This window comes from Anopheles arabiensis, chromosome 2 (genome assembly GCF_016920715.1).
Source record: "Anopheles arabiensis isolate DONGOLA chromosome 2, AaraD3, whole genome shotgun sequence".
NCBI classification, from domain to species: Eukaryota; Metazoa; Arthropoda; class Insecta; order Diptera; family Culicidae; genus Anopheles; species Anopheles arabiensis.
In genome coordinates, this window is record NC_053517.1 from 89,312,995 (window position 1) to 89,332,081 (window position 19,087).

A 19,087-nucleotide genomic window follows, 5' to 3' on the forward strand; every position below is an offset into this window, starting at 1 on the left:
ACGATTTCGCGGTCTGTCTGGACCATCTTTCATCAGTCCTTCAGAAACAACAAAAGGAACTTTCAGGGAGGTTCATTTCTACCTATAACCGTTTCTTGATCTTTTACAAGATTTGCCGACGCGGGGAAATCTGTTCAGGGATAGATTGTACTTCGGGTTTGTTGTTTCAATCACCAACTGTGCATAGGAATTGACGAAGCTTATACAGAGCATCAATCATGATCAATTTGCAGTCTCTCTGGTCCGGTTTTCCTTATGGTCACACCGTGCTAGAGTCCCCCCCTCTGCTGTGTCTAATTGGTTTACAGAAAGATAATCAAGATATGCCATGTTGTTGGACTTGACATGGTTTTGCATGATTCAAACATATATCATCACATGTTGCTAAAGCCGTACATTAAACGACCATACTACGATGCTTCAAATTCACTAATATTCGTAATATTCGTATCACTCATCGTAAGCGAACGGAAACGACATTCCAGCAAATTTCAAACTTCATTCACCATTTGTTTCATTGACTCGAGACATTATTCGATCAGAAATTCATCCAAGCATTTGAATCACATTAAAGACAATCAGGGTCGGTCTGGTGGTACAGTCGTCAACTCGTACGACTTAACAACGTGCCCGTCACGAGTTCAAGCCCCCGAATGGATCGTGGCCCCATACATAAAGGACTGACTATTCTGCTGTGTGTGTAACCAGTAAGTTCACTGAAAGCCTAGCCCCACTAGTGAGTGGTACAGGCAGCAGGCCTTTGACCGACAATGGTTGTTGTGCCCAAAGATGGAAGAAGAAGAACAAAAATCTTCGTTCAGTGAGAGAGAATATGTAAAAATATAAAACCCTAGTATTTTTCAATCTTTTTTTTTTCTCGACACACTACAGTCAGATACGTGGCTCTGATATTCATTGTTCCAAAAAGAAATCACGACGATAGCTAATTCTAGGGTCATCACGAACTTTCATCTCTCTCTTTTCTCGCAGGGGTGCTTCTTCACCAAAGTGTTTCAGTTTTCATATATATATTTTTTTCAATATTCGTATATTTTTTATCATCACCAGTTTCTCTCCTCTCCGCTCTTCATTCACAAGTTATGTTCATGCGTGTGATCTGCCGCTTGCAATTTCTACATTTCTACGGACTGTTTCAATTACATCCTTCCGTTCTCATTCTCTTCCACGTGTGGCGATATACTTATCTTCTGTGCAACACTTTATATTATCAGGGGCAGGGGTTGTTACATTCGCTTTTACCCTCTCTCGCTCTTTCTCTGTATATGCCAGCAGATTCTCTAGTTCTCTCGTGTCGCTTGGTTCGTGTCGATTGACATGTGTCATATCTCATTACTACTACTATTCAAATCTGTTTTTTTTGTTCTTACACGAAACTGTATGCAAATACTATATTTAATTTGTTTCTGGCCGTACTTTCCCCGTGCGCGCACGAGTTCCTTAGCGAGCTCGGTTTTGTTGAGAGTGGTTCGTCTGTGGTTGTATTATCTTGTATCATCATCTTGTGCTCGTTTAGGGTTCTTAACATTTTAAACTTTGTTTCACCTGTTCACGACATGTTTTGCTAACTTCACTTTCCCCTTTCTCTTAGTGTTTTAATAAGATATCTCTTTAGTTTGTCGATTAAATCAAAACATTTCATATGTTCAAGGTCCGATTCACGATCGCACTTTCCATCGCACACCGCAGAGCATGTGATTTTTGTATGGGGTTTCCTATAGGAAAATTTTGTTCATTTGACGAAACACGATGAAGATGTCGATGATTAATGTAGCATTTTCTGTGTGAGTTTTTGGTGGTTTTGTCTGTTTAAAACATTCCCCTACATTTGTTGTACAACACACACATACATTGCTGTAATCTCAACAGCAACCGTCACACACACCACATCGGAACTACGCACGGGGACTGGGGCTTTCCCTTTAAAGAATGCACTGTTGCACGTTCAAATCCTTTCGTATTTCACTAGGTATAAATACAGATCGGCCGTTTGTTGTACCATGCACGCGAATGTCAAGGAGTGAGCGTGTTATGAACGGCCTCTTTGACGACATCGGCATCCCCAATTGCGTGCCTTCCCTCTGTTTCGCTTAAAATAGGCCCCAGGCGATACAATAAAGACGACGACACCACAAATTGAACGGTTTCGTAAACAACTAAGTAAGACAATATTTTACATACGGCATGCAGGGGAGAGGATTGTTATTGTTGGTAGTAATTTGTCTATTTCCTTTTCCAGCGCCCGCTGGAAGAAAAAGGAAAACCTATTATCGAGCTAACGTATACGCAAATTAAACTTAGCAAGAACACCATTATTAAAACCAAAAGTCCCTGTACACACACTCACCGTGTGTTAGGGGAGGATAAGCTAATTTGGATGTTAGAGAGGTTTTGTTTTTGTTTGTTTGTTTGTTCGTCTCAAAATGAACGTGTGTAACAAACGAAAATGCGCCCCGAAATTCAAACACCCGGTTCATTCGGCAGTTCATTCGCCCCCCCCCATCGATTGCCTTCGACATCGGAGGCGTCAATGTATCTTTTTATCGACAGTCTTCTCTAATGCGCATCTCGGCATATAACAACAGTCAGTCTAATCGCGAACATTCGTTCGTTCCCACCGTGTTCCTCGTACATCCTTTTTCCACCACATACACACACAATTTGCACATTTCGCATATGCGTGGGTCCTTCCTTCGACATGCCGATCGAACATGGACCATCCCATGTCGTTCGAATTCGACCTTCTCTATATTACGGCTATGATGATGATCCGTATGCCCATAGATCAACAGCTTTATGTTTTCATCCGTGGGAAAGAGGGAGTGGTGTGGTAGTGGTTTCCATAAATATAGACACTTAGAAATGGGTTCAAAAATCTGCTCACATTTCTCCTGCCGCCGCTTGCTTCCCACGCTCTTCAATGCGCTTGTGCCAACTGTACTGTGTTGCATATGCACGATTTGGTTGTTTGCATGGGAACCACTAATGCAATACGGGAAGAGGGCGCCCCTTGCTGGCAGCCCCGGGGAGTTGGTGCTATTAAAAAGGATATTTTTTCTTCCCCCACCCGGCAAATGACTTCCTCCGCCGGTACCCTTTACACAGTCACACGCGACAACTCTATTTGCCCCTTGTTATCATAACTCTAAATAAGGTTTCCTTTATACAATATACCGTCTACGAGGGATGGGAGAGCAGCGGTTGGTTGTGTCTGTGTGTGTGTGGTTTTTGTTTTGATTAAATGCGTTTTCTCCTCGCACCCATTTACAGATTACCCGCACACGGTGGTCTCCGTGTGCTTTTTCCGCCCCATTTCACTACCCGTGCAATAATGTCACTACTCTAAACGAAAATGGGGGTTTCCTGCTTCATTCATTCTGTGTACAACAGTTGGGGAAAACAAGGGAGAGAGGGCGACAACACGCCAACGGAGAAAATAATAATAATAATAACAACACACTGTGTGCGTGGTGATTAAACGCGCGTCCAACTACTTTGTTCGCTTCAGTTTCTTAGACTATTACCGAATACGTGATGATGCTGAGATGTGTGTGGGGCTCCGCGCGTATCGGAATCGTCGGCACGATCGACATGCAAACACGACACGTGTTGCGTCCTTTTTGTTTTCTGTTTCTTCCTCTACCGTATATGGTGTATAATATTACTTTTCCATTCTTTTTTGTTTCGTCCATCCTGACCTCATAAATATAAAATATATAATATATATATATACCGTTTTCTACTTACAATCTAATATTGTTGTTGTTTTTTGTTGTGGTTGTGTGTTGTTTGCATATCATCTCGCATTGATTTTGTTTTATACATACAATTTGTGTGAATTCCTCGCCACTTTTTTGTTCTCAACTTCTCTGTATTCCCCCGTGTCCCGTGACACGTGTGTTTTGTTATTCGCTACCGTTCTTATCGGTGTTGATTTTCGTATGCACTTGAAATGCAAGTGGTGACTGATGTGTTTATTTACATGCGACGCAATTGACGTCTGCTCACTTGAGCAACGCTCTTCTTAACACACGCGCGACCGACAAGTATTGTGACAAAAAACGGAATTTTGTGCACAAAAGCAAGGTTTTGATGAGAATCAAATGGAAATTAAATAACGTAACAAAACATTATCTCTCTCTTTTTTATGTTCGCCTTTTAGTGTAAAGCGCGTTATCTCACTTTAACTAAGCATCATTAGTTAAGGGCAATTAGATGCAAGAGTTTCTGTTTTCCCGTCCTCCCCTTTCTTCTTTAATGGCAGACAAAATGCTCTGAGCAATGGGCCCTGGGGGTAAGAACTTAGTTTGAATGCGCTAAAAAAACATAAATCGTATGCTGTTTTCACAAAGTGTTCGTGTGGTTCCCATGATTCGAACAGCGGTGTCACTCGACAGAGCAAATGGTCTGGTCGACGAAAACCCCTACAATAAAGCGTGTAACACCGTGCGCCAACGCTTGATGCTTAGTCACTAAAGCACTAATCGATAAAATTGGATTATACATTTATATATATAGTCAGTTACGCGCAAATGCGAACCTAAACCATAGTCATTTAAATATTTACATCGTCAATGGGGTGGTGCACTCACTGACCGTTCCATTGTTTTGTGTTCCCGCTTTTACCCCTAAAAGGTGGTGCCCCGCGGCAGAATCGAATCTATAATAATGTTGGCTAGCCTTACGCTGAGACACAAAGTCATTTCATAATACTTAAATATAATCTAATCAAAGAGAGAAGAAAGACTAAAGTAAGCCTACCCATATAGTTGTCGTGGCGGGCGCGACAAGAAAATGTTTGTAATTATAGGACCAGCATATTCCCTGGTCGTTCTGCTGCACAGCACACAGAGACACACACGAACACACACAACATGTATATCATTGCGTGTATGTGTGCCCGCGCGTGCGTGTCTTCTACTGCCTGCCAGCCTGCCTGTCCTAGCCTTGAAATACACACTTTTGTTATCCACTATATAGAACTATATATGTATATAGCTTTCTTTTGTATCAATCTAGAAGTGTTGCTTTTAACGTTTGTTTGTTTGTTTTTGTTACTTAGTGTTTTTGGTCAAATTTGGGAAGAAATCAGGAAGGAGTTGTGAGATGAGTGTTTGTGGTTGATGGTGTTTGCACAGCATGAAACACTGCCAAAAAAGGTACCAGTGGTGTTGTTAGGAGCGTTGTGGACCAGCTGACACAGCATCACTGCCGCCAACTTGTCGTAATTGGGGTTGTGCTACTAATGTTTACCACCCCGTGCTGCTTCCTCCAGTGCACGCACCTTCATCTCGCGCTCGTGTTGTCTGTAAGGGTAAAAGTAACCGAACAAAAACCGTCAATTAGTTAACGCGTTCGTTCGAATTGGTTCCGTTCTGTGATCAATACCTCATGTACTGCTCATGCAGCGATTGGGCCCGGTCTAATGCACTTTGTCGTTGAAATTCAGCGGCCTGGTGGAATTGGAAACGTTAGTTAAATCGATTTTCACCCTGGTTTATCTGTACTGTACAATGATTGGGAAAAACCCCACCACAGCAAACACCTTTCATTGCCTTCTTACCTGCAGTGGATCATAGGACATACGCAACAGCACCTCCGAATGGGGATCCCTCGGCATTAAAACATTCGGCCGTGGATAGGGAGGAACGTTGGCTGCGTAGCGGGGACAGAAGGAACGAGCACACCATCCATCCAGCCGGTTGTTGATTTATTGACCACAGCAGCAACAGAGAGATGGAAAAATAGTGAAAAAAGATAAACAATTAGTAAATATATTTAATGTAGACGCCACACCACGATTTAGGTTAGAAATGAGAGTGAAAATAAAGTTGAACGAATGATAAACATGAAACTAATATCAACGATAGAGATGAAATGAAGTAGCTAACACTAATGGACGATATAAACTGTGTGACATTGAGATGGTAATTTAACGTTCCGATTATAGACGCGCGAGCAAACACGATCTACGTATACAATCGATAACACTGCCCCCCACACGAACGATCGCGATCCCGATCTACAGACACGATTAAGCGCTAAATGAGTGATTGTGAAAGGGATTCCGGGGGACCAATAACTAAGCTGATATACCGTGACAATCGAAGAAGAAGGATGTGGAAAGGGGAAGAGAAAGGTCGAATTAAAAAAAAATAGGACAAAGATGCACAGGATGAATGGATCATAACAGATGGATTTTTAACGAGAATGTGGGGGTTTTTTGAGCTTTTCTTGTCTTTGGACACATTTGCTTTTTTTCTTTTCTTTTCTTTGCGTGTATCTTTTGCAATACAAACTCACGTGGTAGATGAAAACCTGCTGCCGCCGCTGCCGCTGCCGCCGCCGCCGCTGCTGCCGAGTCTTGCTGCTGTTGCGAATGCAAGTGCAAGTGCGTATGGGAGTGTGCATGGTATTCGCCAGCCAAGCGCAACTGTAACAAGTGAACAGAAACCAACAACATAAAACATGATTGACGTTTCGATGCTGATACGTACCATCGGATCGGATGGATCCAGCCCAGCAACAGGATGCGGTGGCAAGCCTGTGTTGTGTGCGTTGTTGTGCGTGCGTCGATCATTGTGGTTATCCGAACACACGAACCAGCACATACACGCACGCACACACCATTTCCCGGTTTTTTCCCGTGTTGGCAGTGGCATTTAGCGCATTTAGGGATCATCGGTTGTGTTGTGAAGGCGAGGCGGGGGGGTGTTGGTTGATGATGGTTTCAGTTCCCGAGAGTGTTGGGTATGGGTTCCAAAGTTGCGATATGCGCAAAAAAAAAACCGGTGAGGAGCCATGATCACGCGTACAAACGGATCAGTTAATTAAATAGAAACAGAAAGACAGGGCAACAAATGGTAAGAACGCCGCAAGAATGTCACATTGTGCGCCAGCGTACGCATTCGAAAATGTATCATAAAAAACACACACACACAAGGCAAGAGGCAAGCGGTCATAGACACCACATCAAGTGGGCACGGGGATCGAGTTGATGGCATTGATAGTGGCATCAATGATGTGGTTTCGACACATGCAAACATTTCCCCATTCGCAAAAACGTTACAGTGCAGAACACAGCGCGTGTTGTGGTTTGGTAAGTTTGTTTGTTGTTGTTTTTGTTGTTGTTGTTGCAGGTGGCAGTGATGTTGGCAGTGGCCGCGGTGGTGTTCGGCATCGGCGTAGTGGTAACGGTTTTGGCATATTTTCACATTCATCGTTTGTTTAAGGGAGGAGGGAAAGGGTTTTTCATGTTTGTTTTTTTTTTTTACAGAAGGATGGGGTTTTAGGGGTAAAGGGGAAAAAAGAAAATAGGTGTAATAATATCAGCACATTCATCAGCAGGATGATAGGTCACAGTAAACGCATTATAAGGAATCGGAATCGTTGCCGGAACGGAGCGCACGCGCGGGTTTCATCGGTGGGGCGGCGGGTCGGGCATCATCGTGTCCCGGTTGGTTATGACGATGATCGTACGCGTTAATTAAACCGTGGGAAGGAATTCGATCGCGGAGAAGTTCGGTAATCGGTGCGATTGGAAACGCACGCACACACAGAAACATACAAACATTGACACACACACACCCGGGAACATGTGTAAACCAGCCCCCGATGTGAGCGAGGAAGAAGGGAAGAGAAACACAAAAAAAGGAAAACGTAAGAAACACGTGTTTGAATTGAATGTAAAGAAAGAGAGAAAGAAAGGAAGAACAAATCGAAATCGGTCGGTTAAAGGAAATTAAACAGCCGGCGCGCAGCCGTGGCGGGGCGGCGTGTCATGCGAATCGGATACGTTACCTATTCGTTCCCTCTCCAGTTGTGCGATGGCCGCCGGATTGCCGTAAAGCCCAGGGAACTGTGACGGATGCATTCCTCTGTGGAAGGGAGTAAAACGAAGCGGAAGTCGTTAGTGAATGTGAAACTACATTCAGCTACTGTTGTTTGTCTCTGTGAGTCTTACCTCATTCGATAGTACTCCATCCAGTGCGGATCTAGCCGGGATGGGCCCATGCCGGGCTGGTTCTTGAGGTCCTCGAATTCCCTAAAAAAGATGTCCCTGTTAATCGGAGAAATTTCGCAAAAATCGATCAATATCATTCTATGAACGAAAGCACCAGGCAGCGGTGGCGGTGGGCGTACGGCTGGGTAGGTATAGCAAAGCAGGTAGAACTTAAACACACATACACACATACATACACCGATAATGGTTTGTCTTATTCGTATGAATTAAGGTATGAAATAGTTTGTATGAGAACGTGAACTTTAAATCGTTTGATAGTTAAAACAAAGCACAACAATTAAATTATAGTTAGAGATTAGCATTTTGAAGTGAAACATTTATAAATGTAGAGCGGTTATACATCTTTTCATCGTCAAATTAGACTTATTGAACAGACAAACGAACAAGGAATAAACTGACGAGGAGTAAAAAGTGATTGGTGGTTAAATTAATACTGCATGTAACTATGTGTGTTTAAGTACTTGATGTCTCCTGCAAACGCTATCGTGCATAATAAATGATATTGAATTTTGATAGATGATTTTCGTAAATGAAACGTTTACAACAATGCTTCAAAAAACACTACCAATTTACCTTGCCGGAATGGCTATTTCGACAAGTGGTAGTGTTTTCTTAAGCCATAACTACATAACGCGTCTATAACTTTGCCAATCGATTGAAAAACAAAAATGCTTATGAAAACAAATGATTCAGATGGAAGGATTGCATGAGGATTGTTTTATGGATTATGTGACGTTTAGGGTTGCGAAATGAGATGTAAAAATCGATTATATGCCAATTAATACACATATACATCGTATATGCGCATGCCGCATGAATATAATATACGATTGAGAAGCAAAGGAATTAAAGCGTGGCGTAAAAAAGAAGAAACAGAAGAAAAAACAATTCTATCTACTATACCTTTCTCTATTGTACAGTGGATGGTATGGTGGCGGAACCATCGTTTCCACAGGACTAGATAATATTGGAAAAAGAGAAAAAAAGAAAAAAGCGAGAAATAGGATGAAAAATTGTACTTTAAGATTGATCCAGCCGTCCTGTAAATAATGTTAAAATATGCATTAGCGGCCAAAAGCCACAGAAATTGGCTTCCAGCAAAGCTCTATCAGGAGAAAGAGAGATCGCAGCCAGTGCTGTAAAATTTCACTGTCAATGTCAAAAAAACAAATCTGACTGAAACAAAATCCATGTCAGTGTCACGTATTCAATTGTAATGATCAGAGGTGATACTAAAAATGATTGGTATGACCAATGCATGCTTCGTGACATTTTATCGACCACCGCTCAGTCAGTCACTATGTCATGACTTTTTTTTTGCTGTGATTCAGTTCTGCAAAATGGCACTGACATAGTCATGACAAATTTCGGGCTGAAACCAAATCATGTCCGCGCCACTCGCAAGCACCGCATATCTCCCATGACTATCGTAATGATCACCGACAGAAAATGTCGAGACCAAATGAGTCACCAAGAGTTGGGTGCTACACAAAATGTCACCGAGCATGTGATTGATCCATCAACTGTTTGAGTCTCCTCTATGATGATCTCAGTTGTGTACGTGAGCTGATTTGAACTTCGTTTCAGTCATGAGTGTTGTTGACTAAAATAGTGACATTTGGTAACACTTTTCGCGGCCAGAAAAAATCATGATCATGCTTGTGCCGGCATTAAGTTCAGTTTGTCAGTCAGAGTATCGGGTTTGCCTCAAGCATTTGCTCGTCGCAATCGACATGTCATGACGTACATTCATTGAGTATCAACAATGAGCATCAAGCTACCACATATATGTTCATTGTTTTCGTTGGAGAATATCTCGTGATGCTCATGACATTTTGCAGCACTGATCTCGCCTTTACACAGCAAAACAGTAGAGTCGGTTTAGAAAACCTTGTCCAACCGAAAAGCACAACACCAACACCTACCTAAAACCAACGTGTGGCCGCGCGTACTCCGACAGCTGCCTGAGGGCCGGCGTGTCCGGGTACGGTTTAATGTCCGGCTTCATCGATTGCTGCCCAGGCGACGGATGGCCCGGATGATGGCCCGGCGGTGGTGGACCCTGCGGTCCGCCCGAGCCCGAGCTACTGCTGCCCGCGCTGCCCGGCTTGCCTGCCGCTGCGGCAGCCGCTGCTGCCGCCGCTTGCTGCTGCGCCTGCTGCTGAGCGGCCGCCTGCTGCTGTGCCTGGTGGTGCGCCTGCTGCGCTTGATGTTGCGCAACGGCTGCCGCCTGCTGCTGCTGCGCCTGCTGCTGTTGCTGATGGTGATGCTGAGCGGCGGCCGCCGCTGCTGCTGCCGATGCGGCAACCGCTTGATGGTGCTGGGCAGCTGCCACCGCCTGCTGGTGCGCCGTCACGCTCGGATGCTGCTGATGGTGCGGATGGGACGGTGGTTGATGAGGATGGGGTTGCATTGACGGGTGGTGCTGCTGTTGCTGCTGCTGTTGCTGCTGTTGCTGCTGCTGCTGCTGGTGCTGATGCTGCGCCTGGGCCGCCTGCTGTGCTTTCCGTTCCCGCTCCTTCTCTGCCAGCTTGCGGTCGCGCTCCTCGCGCTTGCGGGCCAGCTTGGAGTCGGGCGTCGGTTTGAATTCGAGATCGGTACGGGTGCAGGAGTTGTAGTCACCACGATCACAGCGTCGTACGAAGCTAAAACACGGCGAGGGAGGAAAAGGCGTTCAATTAGAATATATTTCAAACACAGGTTTGGTTTACTGCTCGACTACTTACATTGCCGATTGCGACCGGTGGCACTCGGTATCGTCCGGTTTGGCTTCCGGACTCGGGCCCCGGTTCATGTCATGGACAGGGGACGGTGGTTCCGGATCCGGATCGATGTCGAGCGTTTCGATGTGCACCGGTTCGCTCGGATGCGCCGGATGGTGCCCGGGCGGTGGTGGCGGCCCATGCCCCGGATGATGGTGCGGGTGATGGCCCGGCGGCGGACCTAGCCCGCCACCGGCCGCCGCATGGGCGTGGGCTCGCAGCGCGTCCATATGGCTGGTCGGCTTGCCGCCACCGACCGGCGGCAGCTGGTTCTCGATGAACGGATTGTGCGGCTGGGGTGGACCGTATGGCGAGTGGTGATGGGGTGGACCGGCCGGATGGAACGGGCTCCCGCTTAGCGGATGGCCACCGGGCGGACCGCCCGGCATGCCGACCATCCCCGGACCACCCGCCCCACTAGGCGAGGGGCCTCCCCGGCCGGGGCCACCCGGTGGTCCGGCCGACGAACCGCTCTGGCTGGACGAGTTGGAATGGCCACTGCCCGGACCACCGCCGCCTCCATTGCCAGACCCGGAGGACGACTGCTTCGAACGGTCGTTTCCGCCCGACCCAGACAGCGACGATACGGACGAGGTGGAGGAGGAGGAAGTTTGCGGCTGCTGCGATTTGCTGCCACCGCCGGAGGATTTCGACTTTTCGCCCGCATTGCCGTGCACCCCGGGGCCGCCGGCCCCGGGCGCGTCCTCGGGCCGGGGCGGCGGTATCGCGGTCGGGTGCCCGTGCAGCATCGGATTGTCGAGGGGTGAGCCGCCGGGCTTCATGTACGAGAAGCCGGGCCCGTAGGCGGGACCGTACGGGTACGGCGCGTAGAACGGGTTGTGATGGTGCGGATTGAACAGCGACGGGTGCATCAGCGGGTACGGCTGCGAGGCGTGCATCACCGAGCCGGGAATGCCCGCCATCGGGCCCGTCATCGGCAGAGGTAGAGGCATCTGGGGGTGTCGTATGACCGGTGGCGATGCGCCCGGTCGGAACGGGTGGGATGGTGGCGGCGATCGCTGTCCCGAGGGGCCACCGTACATCTTGCTCAGCGGGCTGGAGATCAGCGCCGCCGACGGTGCGGACGAAGACGGTGGCGGCGGTGTCATGTGGGGGCTCTGCTGGCGCATGATCTGGCGGTCGCGTTCGGCCGAGGCGGCTGCGGCGGCCGCCGCTGCTGCGGACGAGCTGCCGCTGCCTCCCGCACCGCCCGCACCCGGCGTCGACGGGTGGTGGCTCAGGTGCATCGGGCTGCCCCGGCTCAGGCCGGAGCTGTTCGAGTTGGCAGGTGAGCTGGATCGGTGATGATGGCCGCCCGGGCCCGGATAGCCACCGCCACCCGGGGTTCCCGGTCCGCCCGGCGGCACGTTCGGGCTGGCCCGGCTCAGTGCGGATGACGACGAGGACGGTGGTCCACCACCGCCGGCCCCGGTCGGGGTGGACGGGGACTGTGCCGCCAGCGCACTCACCGACTGGTGCATCGAGGTCGGCGGCAGGTGGCCGTGCGGACCACCGGCCAGGCTGCCCGGCCCGGACGAAGGTGAGCGGCGGCCGGCGCCCGCCACCTCCATCAGGCTGCCGAGCGCGGAAGGTGTGGGCCCGCCGAGCAGCGGCAGGCCGGCGCTGTGTGCCGCCAGCGAGGGCGGCAGCAGCCCGGCGTGTCCCATCAGCGGGCCGGCCAGATGGGCCGGATGATGCGGAGGTAGCTGCATGCCAGGATGACCCAGGTGCAGCGGCAGTGGATGGGGCAGCATGCCATGCGGTGGCGGCACTCCCTGCAGCAGCGAGTTGATGGGGGAGGCGCGGGTTGGCGGCAGCTCGTTTGTGCCGGGTCGGGGCGGTTCGCGGTCCCGGTCCGACCGGTGATGGTGCGCCATCGGCTGCAGCCCCAGCGGTCCGTTGTCGGAGGAGGGCCGCATCGGGGCAGGGGAATGGGACGTTACCGCCGTGGAGGAGGAGGATGATGCAGTCGTGGAGGTGAGGGCAGTGCTGCCGCTGGACGAGACGGCCAGCGAAACCGAGCTCGGCACCGAGGAGGGTGGCATTGGTCCGCCCGGTCGGTGCATATTGCTGGGCTGGTACGGGCCCGAACCAGGCGGCGTTGGTAACAGCTGCGGTGGAGGGACACCGCCCGGATGTGCCAACGGGTGACCGCCAAGCACGGGGGGTACATGCACGCCTCCCGGCTGGGACGTTGGTGGTACCGGCGACGAGTTCGGGCCGGCGCCGAGCAACGTTGGCATCAGCCCCGGATTCACGATATGTCCCGGATGGCCGGGGGGAGGCGGTCCGTGCGGCGGTGGATACGATCCAGCACCGTGCGGTGGTAGCGAGGGAGGAGGCCCACCCGACTGGGGCGAGGCAATACTGCTGCCGTGCAGGGGCGTCGCCTGGGAGCTGCTGTTGCTGCCCTGGCTGTCCTGGTTGGGCGTGATGGCGTGGCGCCCCGAAGCCGACACGTCCAGCGGGTTGGACGCATCGTTCGCCCCCGGGCCGCCGCTGCTGCTCGACGAGCTGCTCTTCAGCAGATTGTCCGCCGAGAAGCTGTTGTTCTTGAGCGAGGTGGGCGTGTCGCTCGCCACCGAGGAGGGTGGATACTTCATCGGGCCCATGGCCTCCGGCGGCAGGTACTTCAGATCTTGCGGCTGTGACTGCGGCTGGCCGGGCAGGCCGCCCGCCAGCGGATGGTGCGGATGGTGGTGCTGACCGGGCGGTCCCGCCCCGAACGGTGGCATCCCGGGCGGTCCGTACTTGACAGCCGCCATCGGATCGTACTTGAACGTGTGCTCGTAGTGCTGCCGCAGCATGCTGAGCTGGGCCGGGTCGGGATAGTGGCTCTTGGGGATGAGCGGCAGCGGCCCACCGACACCGGACGGGGGTGGAGGCGCTACGCCACTGCCGCTGCCACTGTCCGAGGCGGGCGACGGTGCAAACTTGCTGCGCTCGTCCGGCGGCGGGTACTTTAGGTTCAGGCCCGTCAGATCCTGCGCGTACTGGGACAGCTTCATGTGGGGCGGCGGTCCTGCGGCGGATGGTGGTTCGCCCGGCGCTCCGGAAGCGGACGGCGGTCCGGGCGGACCACCGCCAAGCTTCAGCGGGAGTGGACCACCATCCTGGTTGGGTGGTGGTGGAGGACCGTGCGCCGGGTACCGCTTCATATCGTACTCGAGCGGCTCGTCCTGCGGCCCAGGTGGACCGTACTTCAGGCCCGGCGGTTCGCCCGGTCCGGGTTGATGATGCGGTGGCAGTGGCCCATACTTGTGCTCCCCCCCGTACTTCATACCGTCCTCGCCCGGGTGCCCACCGTACTTGATGTGACTTTCGTACGGTTTCATGACGAGATTTTCCGGATCGTACTTCATCTCGGGTGGGCCTTGGGCGGCGCCACCTTGGCTGGACGATTCGTTGCTACCGGCGCCTCCGCCCGGCATCAGTTTCGCTTCCGACTTGACCTCAATCTTGAGCTTCAAATCCTGTGGCTCGCTAGGGGCGCCACTCGTAGGGGCCGCGCCGCCACCGACACCGGAGCCGGAAGATTGCTCTCCGGGCGCGGAGGACGATCCGGCAGAGGCCGCCGATGCCGCCGCCGCAGCAGCTGCACCAGACTCTTCGTTCGGTTCCTTCTTGATGAACACGTCTTTGGAGTTAAAGTCGACCGATGCTGCTGCTGAACCGGCCGGTGCGCCCGTGGGAGGTCCGGTCGCGGCAGAACCTTCCTGTTTCATGTTGGCCAGCTTCGAAGCCATCTCCTGGTCGCTGGACGGGGCGGGTCCGAGCGCATTTACGCACGGTTTACCCTCAACCACCGTGGTGGTGGTGCCGCTGCCGGCTGTGCTGACACTGGTACCGTTGGTTGCTGCGGCCGCTTCCTCCGACGATGGAGCAACTCCCTGCTGGGGCGGTTCACTGCCATCGGCGCCGGGTAGCAATGCACCCGCGGTCGGTGGTGCCGGCGTTGCGACGGGCGTAGTGGCCGCCGTCGACGGCGGAGAGATGTCTTCCGTTTCGGGCAGCTTGGCGGTGTCTGCGGCCGTTGGAACGGTTGCTACCGCCGACGCAACAACGGCACCCGTAGCACCCGCGTTCGAATCGTCATCCTTGTCTTCCGAACCACCCGACGAGGACTTGGCCACGGTCGAGGTGGTCGTATTGCTGCTGCTGCTGTTTTCGTTCGACTCCGTAACCATCGGCTCGGCGGCGAGCGGTGGTCCGAGCGACAGCGGATCCTTCTCGTCGTCCTTCGCGGATGGCACGCTGCCGTCGGCAGCGGTTCCTGCGCTGCTGCCCGTACCGGAGCTGACCGAGTTGGCGCCCTGCAACCGCTCGTGTCCGACCGGTGTCGGCGTGCCGGTGGTGCGCGTACCGATGCTCGTTTCCGTCGCCGCCTCGCTGACCGATTCCATCTCGTCCAGCACGGAGCCGGGCCGGCTGTCGGTGGTGAGGCTTTCGGCCGGGCTGTCCGAGCGTTTGCGCTTCTGCCCATCCTTCTCGTCGCTTCCGTCCACCTCCTGCTCGTTCGAGCGCTTCTTGCCCTTGCTTGGAGTGGTCGTTTCCGTCTTGCCCGGACCAGCGGACTTGCTGCCTTTGCTGCCGGTCTGCGAACCGCCATGCTTGCCACCGACACCGTCCACCGTCGGGCCAACTGCACCCGAGGAGCTGCTGTTCCCGCCATTGCCAGTGCCTGTGGTGGTGGTGGTGTTAGTGTTGGTGCTACTGCTATTATTGCTGCTGCTGTTCGTCGTTTTGCTGGGCGTCTTTGGACTGTCCAGATTTCCGCCCGCCCCGTTCCCACTGCTACCACCGGTGTTGGGCGCACCACCACCACCACCCGCCGTGGCTGCGGCGCCAGCAGTGGCTGCGGCTGCGGCAGTGCCGGTCGCTGTCTGCTGCTCCGGTGTCTCCGTACCGCCCCGCTTGGGCCGCTTCGCATTGGTTGCATTCGTTTCTTTCGTTGGCTTTTGGCGGGTCCGCATCCTCGACGGAGATTCCTCGCCGGTGACCGTGCCCCCGCCAATGCCGCCGCTGCTGGCCGTCGTCGTAAAGTCTCCGACGCCGACGGAACCGCCGACGCCGCCGTTACTTCCGTTACTACTGCTACTGCTGCTGCTACTGCTGCTGCTACTACTGCTGCTGCTGCTGCTGCTACTGCTGCTGCTGCTACTACTGCTGCCTCCTCCTCCACCGCCACCGCCTCCTCCGCCGCCGCCGTTGCTACCAGCTCCAACGCCGGCCGTACCGTTGGCGGTGGCTGTCGCTGCAGCCGCCGCCGCTGCCGTCGCCTTGTTGGCGCTCGAATCGCTGTCGCACTCGCTCACGTCGTCCTCGGTAACGGAGCTGTTCTCCTCCTTGCCGATCGGCGACGGTCGGGACGAGCCGGTATCCGTCACGGTGCGCTCGGGGGTCTGTTCCTTCTTGCTGTTGCTGTTGCTGCTGCTGCTGCTGCTACCGCTACTGTTCGGCGCGGTGCCGCTCGCATTACTGTTCGTCCGTGTGTTGCGCCGTCGGAGCGAGCTCGCCCGTCGTCTGCGGTGGGGCCGGTTCTGGTTTGCCCCCGGCGTCTTCTTCCACAGATAGTAAAACTCTACCAATTCCGGCTGCGTGTTGAAGCGGGGAGTGTTGAAGGGAAAATTGTTAATCTCCAAAAATCAGAAAGCGAACTATGCGAGAGAAAAAGGAAGCGCCATATTACCGTTGGCCGATGTGGTAACAGGTCTTTGTGGATGCGAAAAAAATTCTTCCCAAACTGTCGCAAACCCTTGATGAAGCGTTTCGTTTCCTCCTCGGTCCACTTCTTCTCGATGCCCTTCGTCACGGGACACTTTAGCAGTGCTTCTAGGGCTTTGCCGGCGTCGTATCCTGAGTCGTGTAACTGCAATGATGAGGGAATGCAAAGACACATGAGTTATTTTTGTTGAAAGAAAATCAAAAACAAATCGATACTTACAACATCAAATGCATTTATAGTTGTATCGTCACGACTAGCTGCCATACAACCATCTTCCTCGCACATACCCTGAAAGGCGGATATTGAACGAGCGGCGGTCAGGTACATCAACAAATCATTATCAATGTACAGTCCGGGTGTCCATCTTGGATCCTCTAGGTCGCGATCTTCATCGTCCTCGGAGCGGTAGTTCTCGATCGGTTGATAGTCTGGTAATGTTGCCTGCCGCGGGAAAAGTGGAATCCAAACAAAGGTTAAACAAAGGTTCAAACACATGGCAAAAGCTTTTGTGAGTGTTAATGTCATTTTGATGAAAATGTGTGTGAGGAGAAGGAGGAGGAAGTGTTGATGATGAGATGCGTTAGATGAAATTAGTCGATAAAGCACGATCGGGAGCAGCAGTGTGTTACACAACAGTGAGCTAAGATTGATCGGTCGCAAACTGAACGAAAGCTTTTGCCTTGAATCGCGGTGAAGGCGATGATGGTGGTGAAAGTAAGCATTAATTTTTTTTCTCGTACGTGTGAAATTTTAAGCAAAACAAGCGGACAGGCAATTAGGCAAACCAACTGCACACACAGTAGTTGCTTCCGTCGATCGCCGCAAGCACGTACAGTACATGATTTCCAAAAATTGATCATCATCTCCGACGGATGGACTGTTGTGTGTGTGTGTTTGTGTGAGTGTATTAGCAAAATTAACAAAATTAGAGTAAACAAATCATGTAGCCCGATGTGTTTGTCTGCGTATGAAATGGAGAAACATCTACGGAAAGAAGGAAAGTATCGCGCGCAATGGCGCAAACCGATCGGACGCAATAGCTTATTAAGCATCGTGTGTTAGAGCCGGGCGCACAGCGTTTGGAGAGTGTTAAATGGAAGTAATGAGCCTCGAAAAAAGAATGAGCACAAAAAAAGGTGAAGGTGAAAGAGAAAATGTAATGAGGGAAATATCGGCGCGCAATGATCATGATGAGGATGATGAGGGTGAATGAGTAATGATGTAATTATTTAATTATTGATCGTTTGTAGCGCGCGGTACGTATACAGCTTTCAGAGAGACTTCAGAAAGAGCAGCACGAAATCATCACCGAGCGGGGGAGAGAGAGAGGAGTTTGTTGTTGCCAGCAGTGCGGATTGTTGCATATGCACAACAAGCTTAATGCTAGAGCACACACTGTTGAAGATCGAATGTTGAAGACGAGCAAAATGGGTAGAGGTTGTTCTCGGATCTTTCTAAAAAGGAATGATGATGGTTTATTTCCGGTGAAAAACCGGCGGAACATTGCACAATGCTTAGATGAGTTAGGCGCGAAGGATTAGCAGTATCTTTACATCAATCTTTCAGCTACGTAATTTATATCTATAATCTATTGCAAGTCTTGCTTTGGGAGCGGAAATAAAATGTGTATGCAGTATGTACTCCACACATGCTTAATGATTTCATTTTCCACAATGTAAATGTATTCCATTACTGCACAACCATGGGGAAATGAGACTGCTGCTACACACTTAATCTCTCGAATGAGGGCGATTAATTAATCATTTTTTCCCCCATTCGTAATGGCACATGCAAGAAAAGATATTTTTAAATTCATTTCTCCCACTGCACCCTGCGCATTAGCGTGGCCGCACGCATTTTGCATTTAAAAACATTTCCCCTTCACCCATCACAACACACCACGAAAATGGGACGGGGTATGAATGCATGTGTGCACACCTTGGCGCTTGATTCGCGATTAGAAAGAAGAGGTGTTTTTGTTGCACAATTTGTTTCCTTCCCTTCATGATGCCGCGCGCACCACAACAGAAGGTTTACGATTACTCCCACAGACGTGGGTGTTTATGTGAGGGGTTAGGGATTGTTATGGGTGCATAAATTGAATCCAATTTTCTCATTTCCATCCACACGCACACACACACACACGCACCTGTACAATCTGCACCGTCATCCTCTACAGAAAACCGCACAACAAAGAGATCGTTTTTCTTTCAGTTTTCTACCAAACAACCTTCTTCTCGTCGGACGTGAGACGATCATGATCGGCTCCCACACACACACACACACTCAATCGGGATACGCGCACGTAGAAGGGTAAGTGGGAGGAGTGCTTCTTGTTTAATTCATTCCTTTCTTTACTTTTCCCTTTTCTCTCCTACTTCTCTGCCACTCTATCTCTCTCTTTGGGTCACTACTTCCTTTCCTTGAAGGAATATGCTCTCAAACCTTCCGATCGTTTTGCCTCCCCGGCGTCCCGCCGCTCCTGCCCGACAAACTGTGTTGTTAAATTTGTGTTTTCCACACCTTGCTTCCATACGCGCGATCGGCGGCAGGCACGGA

General features: G+C 51.3%; 1 protein-coding gene across 9 annotated transcripts in view; it reads right to left on the reverse strand.

The window, feature by feature from the left end:
• Positions 1-1,011: 1,011 nt before the first annotated feature.
• LOC120897715 (trithorax group protein osa) overlaps positions 1,012-19,087 on the reverse strand; it is a 108,183-nt gene continuing 90,107 nt past the window's right edge. For 7 of the 9 annotated variants that reach the window (XM_040302778.1, XM_040302770.1, XM_040302771.1 and 4 more), the window contains 12 exons: positions 16,748-16,969; positions 16,493-16,672; positions 10,768-16,397; positions 9,967-10,686; positions 8,945-8,998; positions 7,982-8,077; positions 7,819-7,895; positions 6,516-6,562; positions 6,322-6,451; positions 5,582-5,673; positions 5,407-5,471; positions 1,012-5,324 (listed from right to left, as the gene is read on the reverse strand). In XM_040302778.1, coding sequence (XP_040158712.1) covers positions 5,261-5,324; positions 5,407-5,471; positions 5,582-5,673; positions 6,322-6,451; positions 6,516-6,562; positions 7,819-7,895; positions 7,982-8,077; positions 8,945-8,998; positions 9,967-10,686; positions 10,768-16,397; positions 16,493-16,672; positions 16,748-16,969 — 7,377 coding nt within the window. In that variant the 3' untranslated portion in view covers positions 1,012-5,260. The remainder of the gene's footprint in view (positions 5,325-5,406; positions 5,472-5,581; positions 5,674-6,321; positions 6,452-6,515; positions 6,563-7,818; positions 7,896-7,981; positions 8,078-8,944; positions 8,999-9,966; positions 10,687-10,767; positions 16,398-16,492; positions 16,673-16,747; positions 16,970-19,087) is intronic. The other 2 variants (XM_040302779.1, XM_040302780.1) reach the window with 2 other exon arrangements.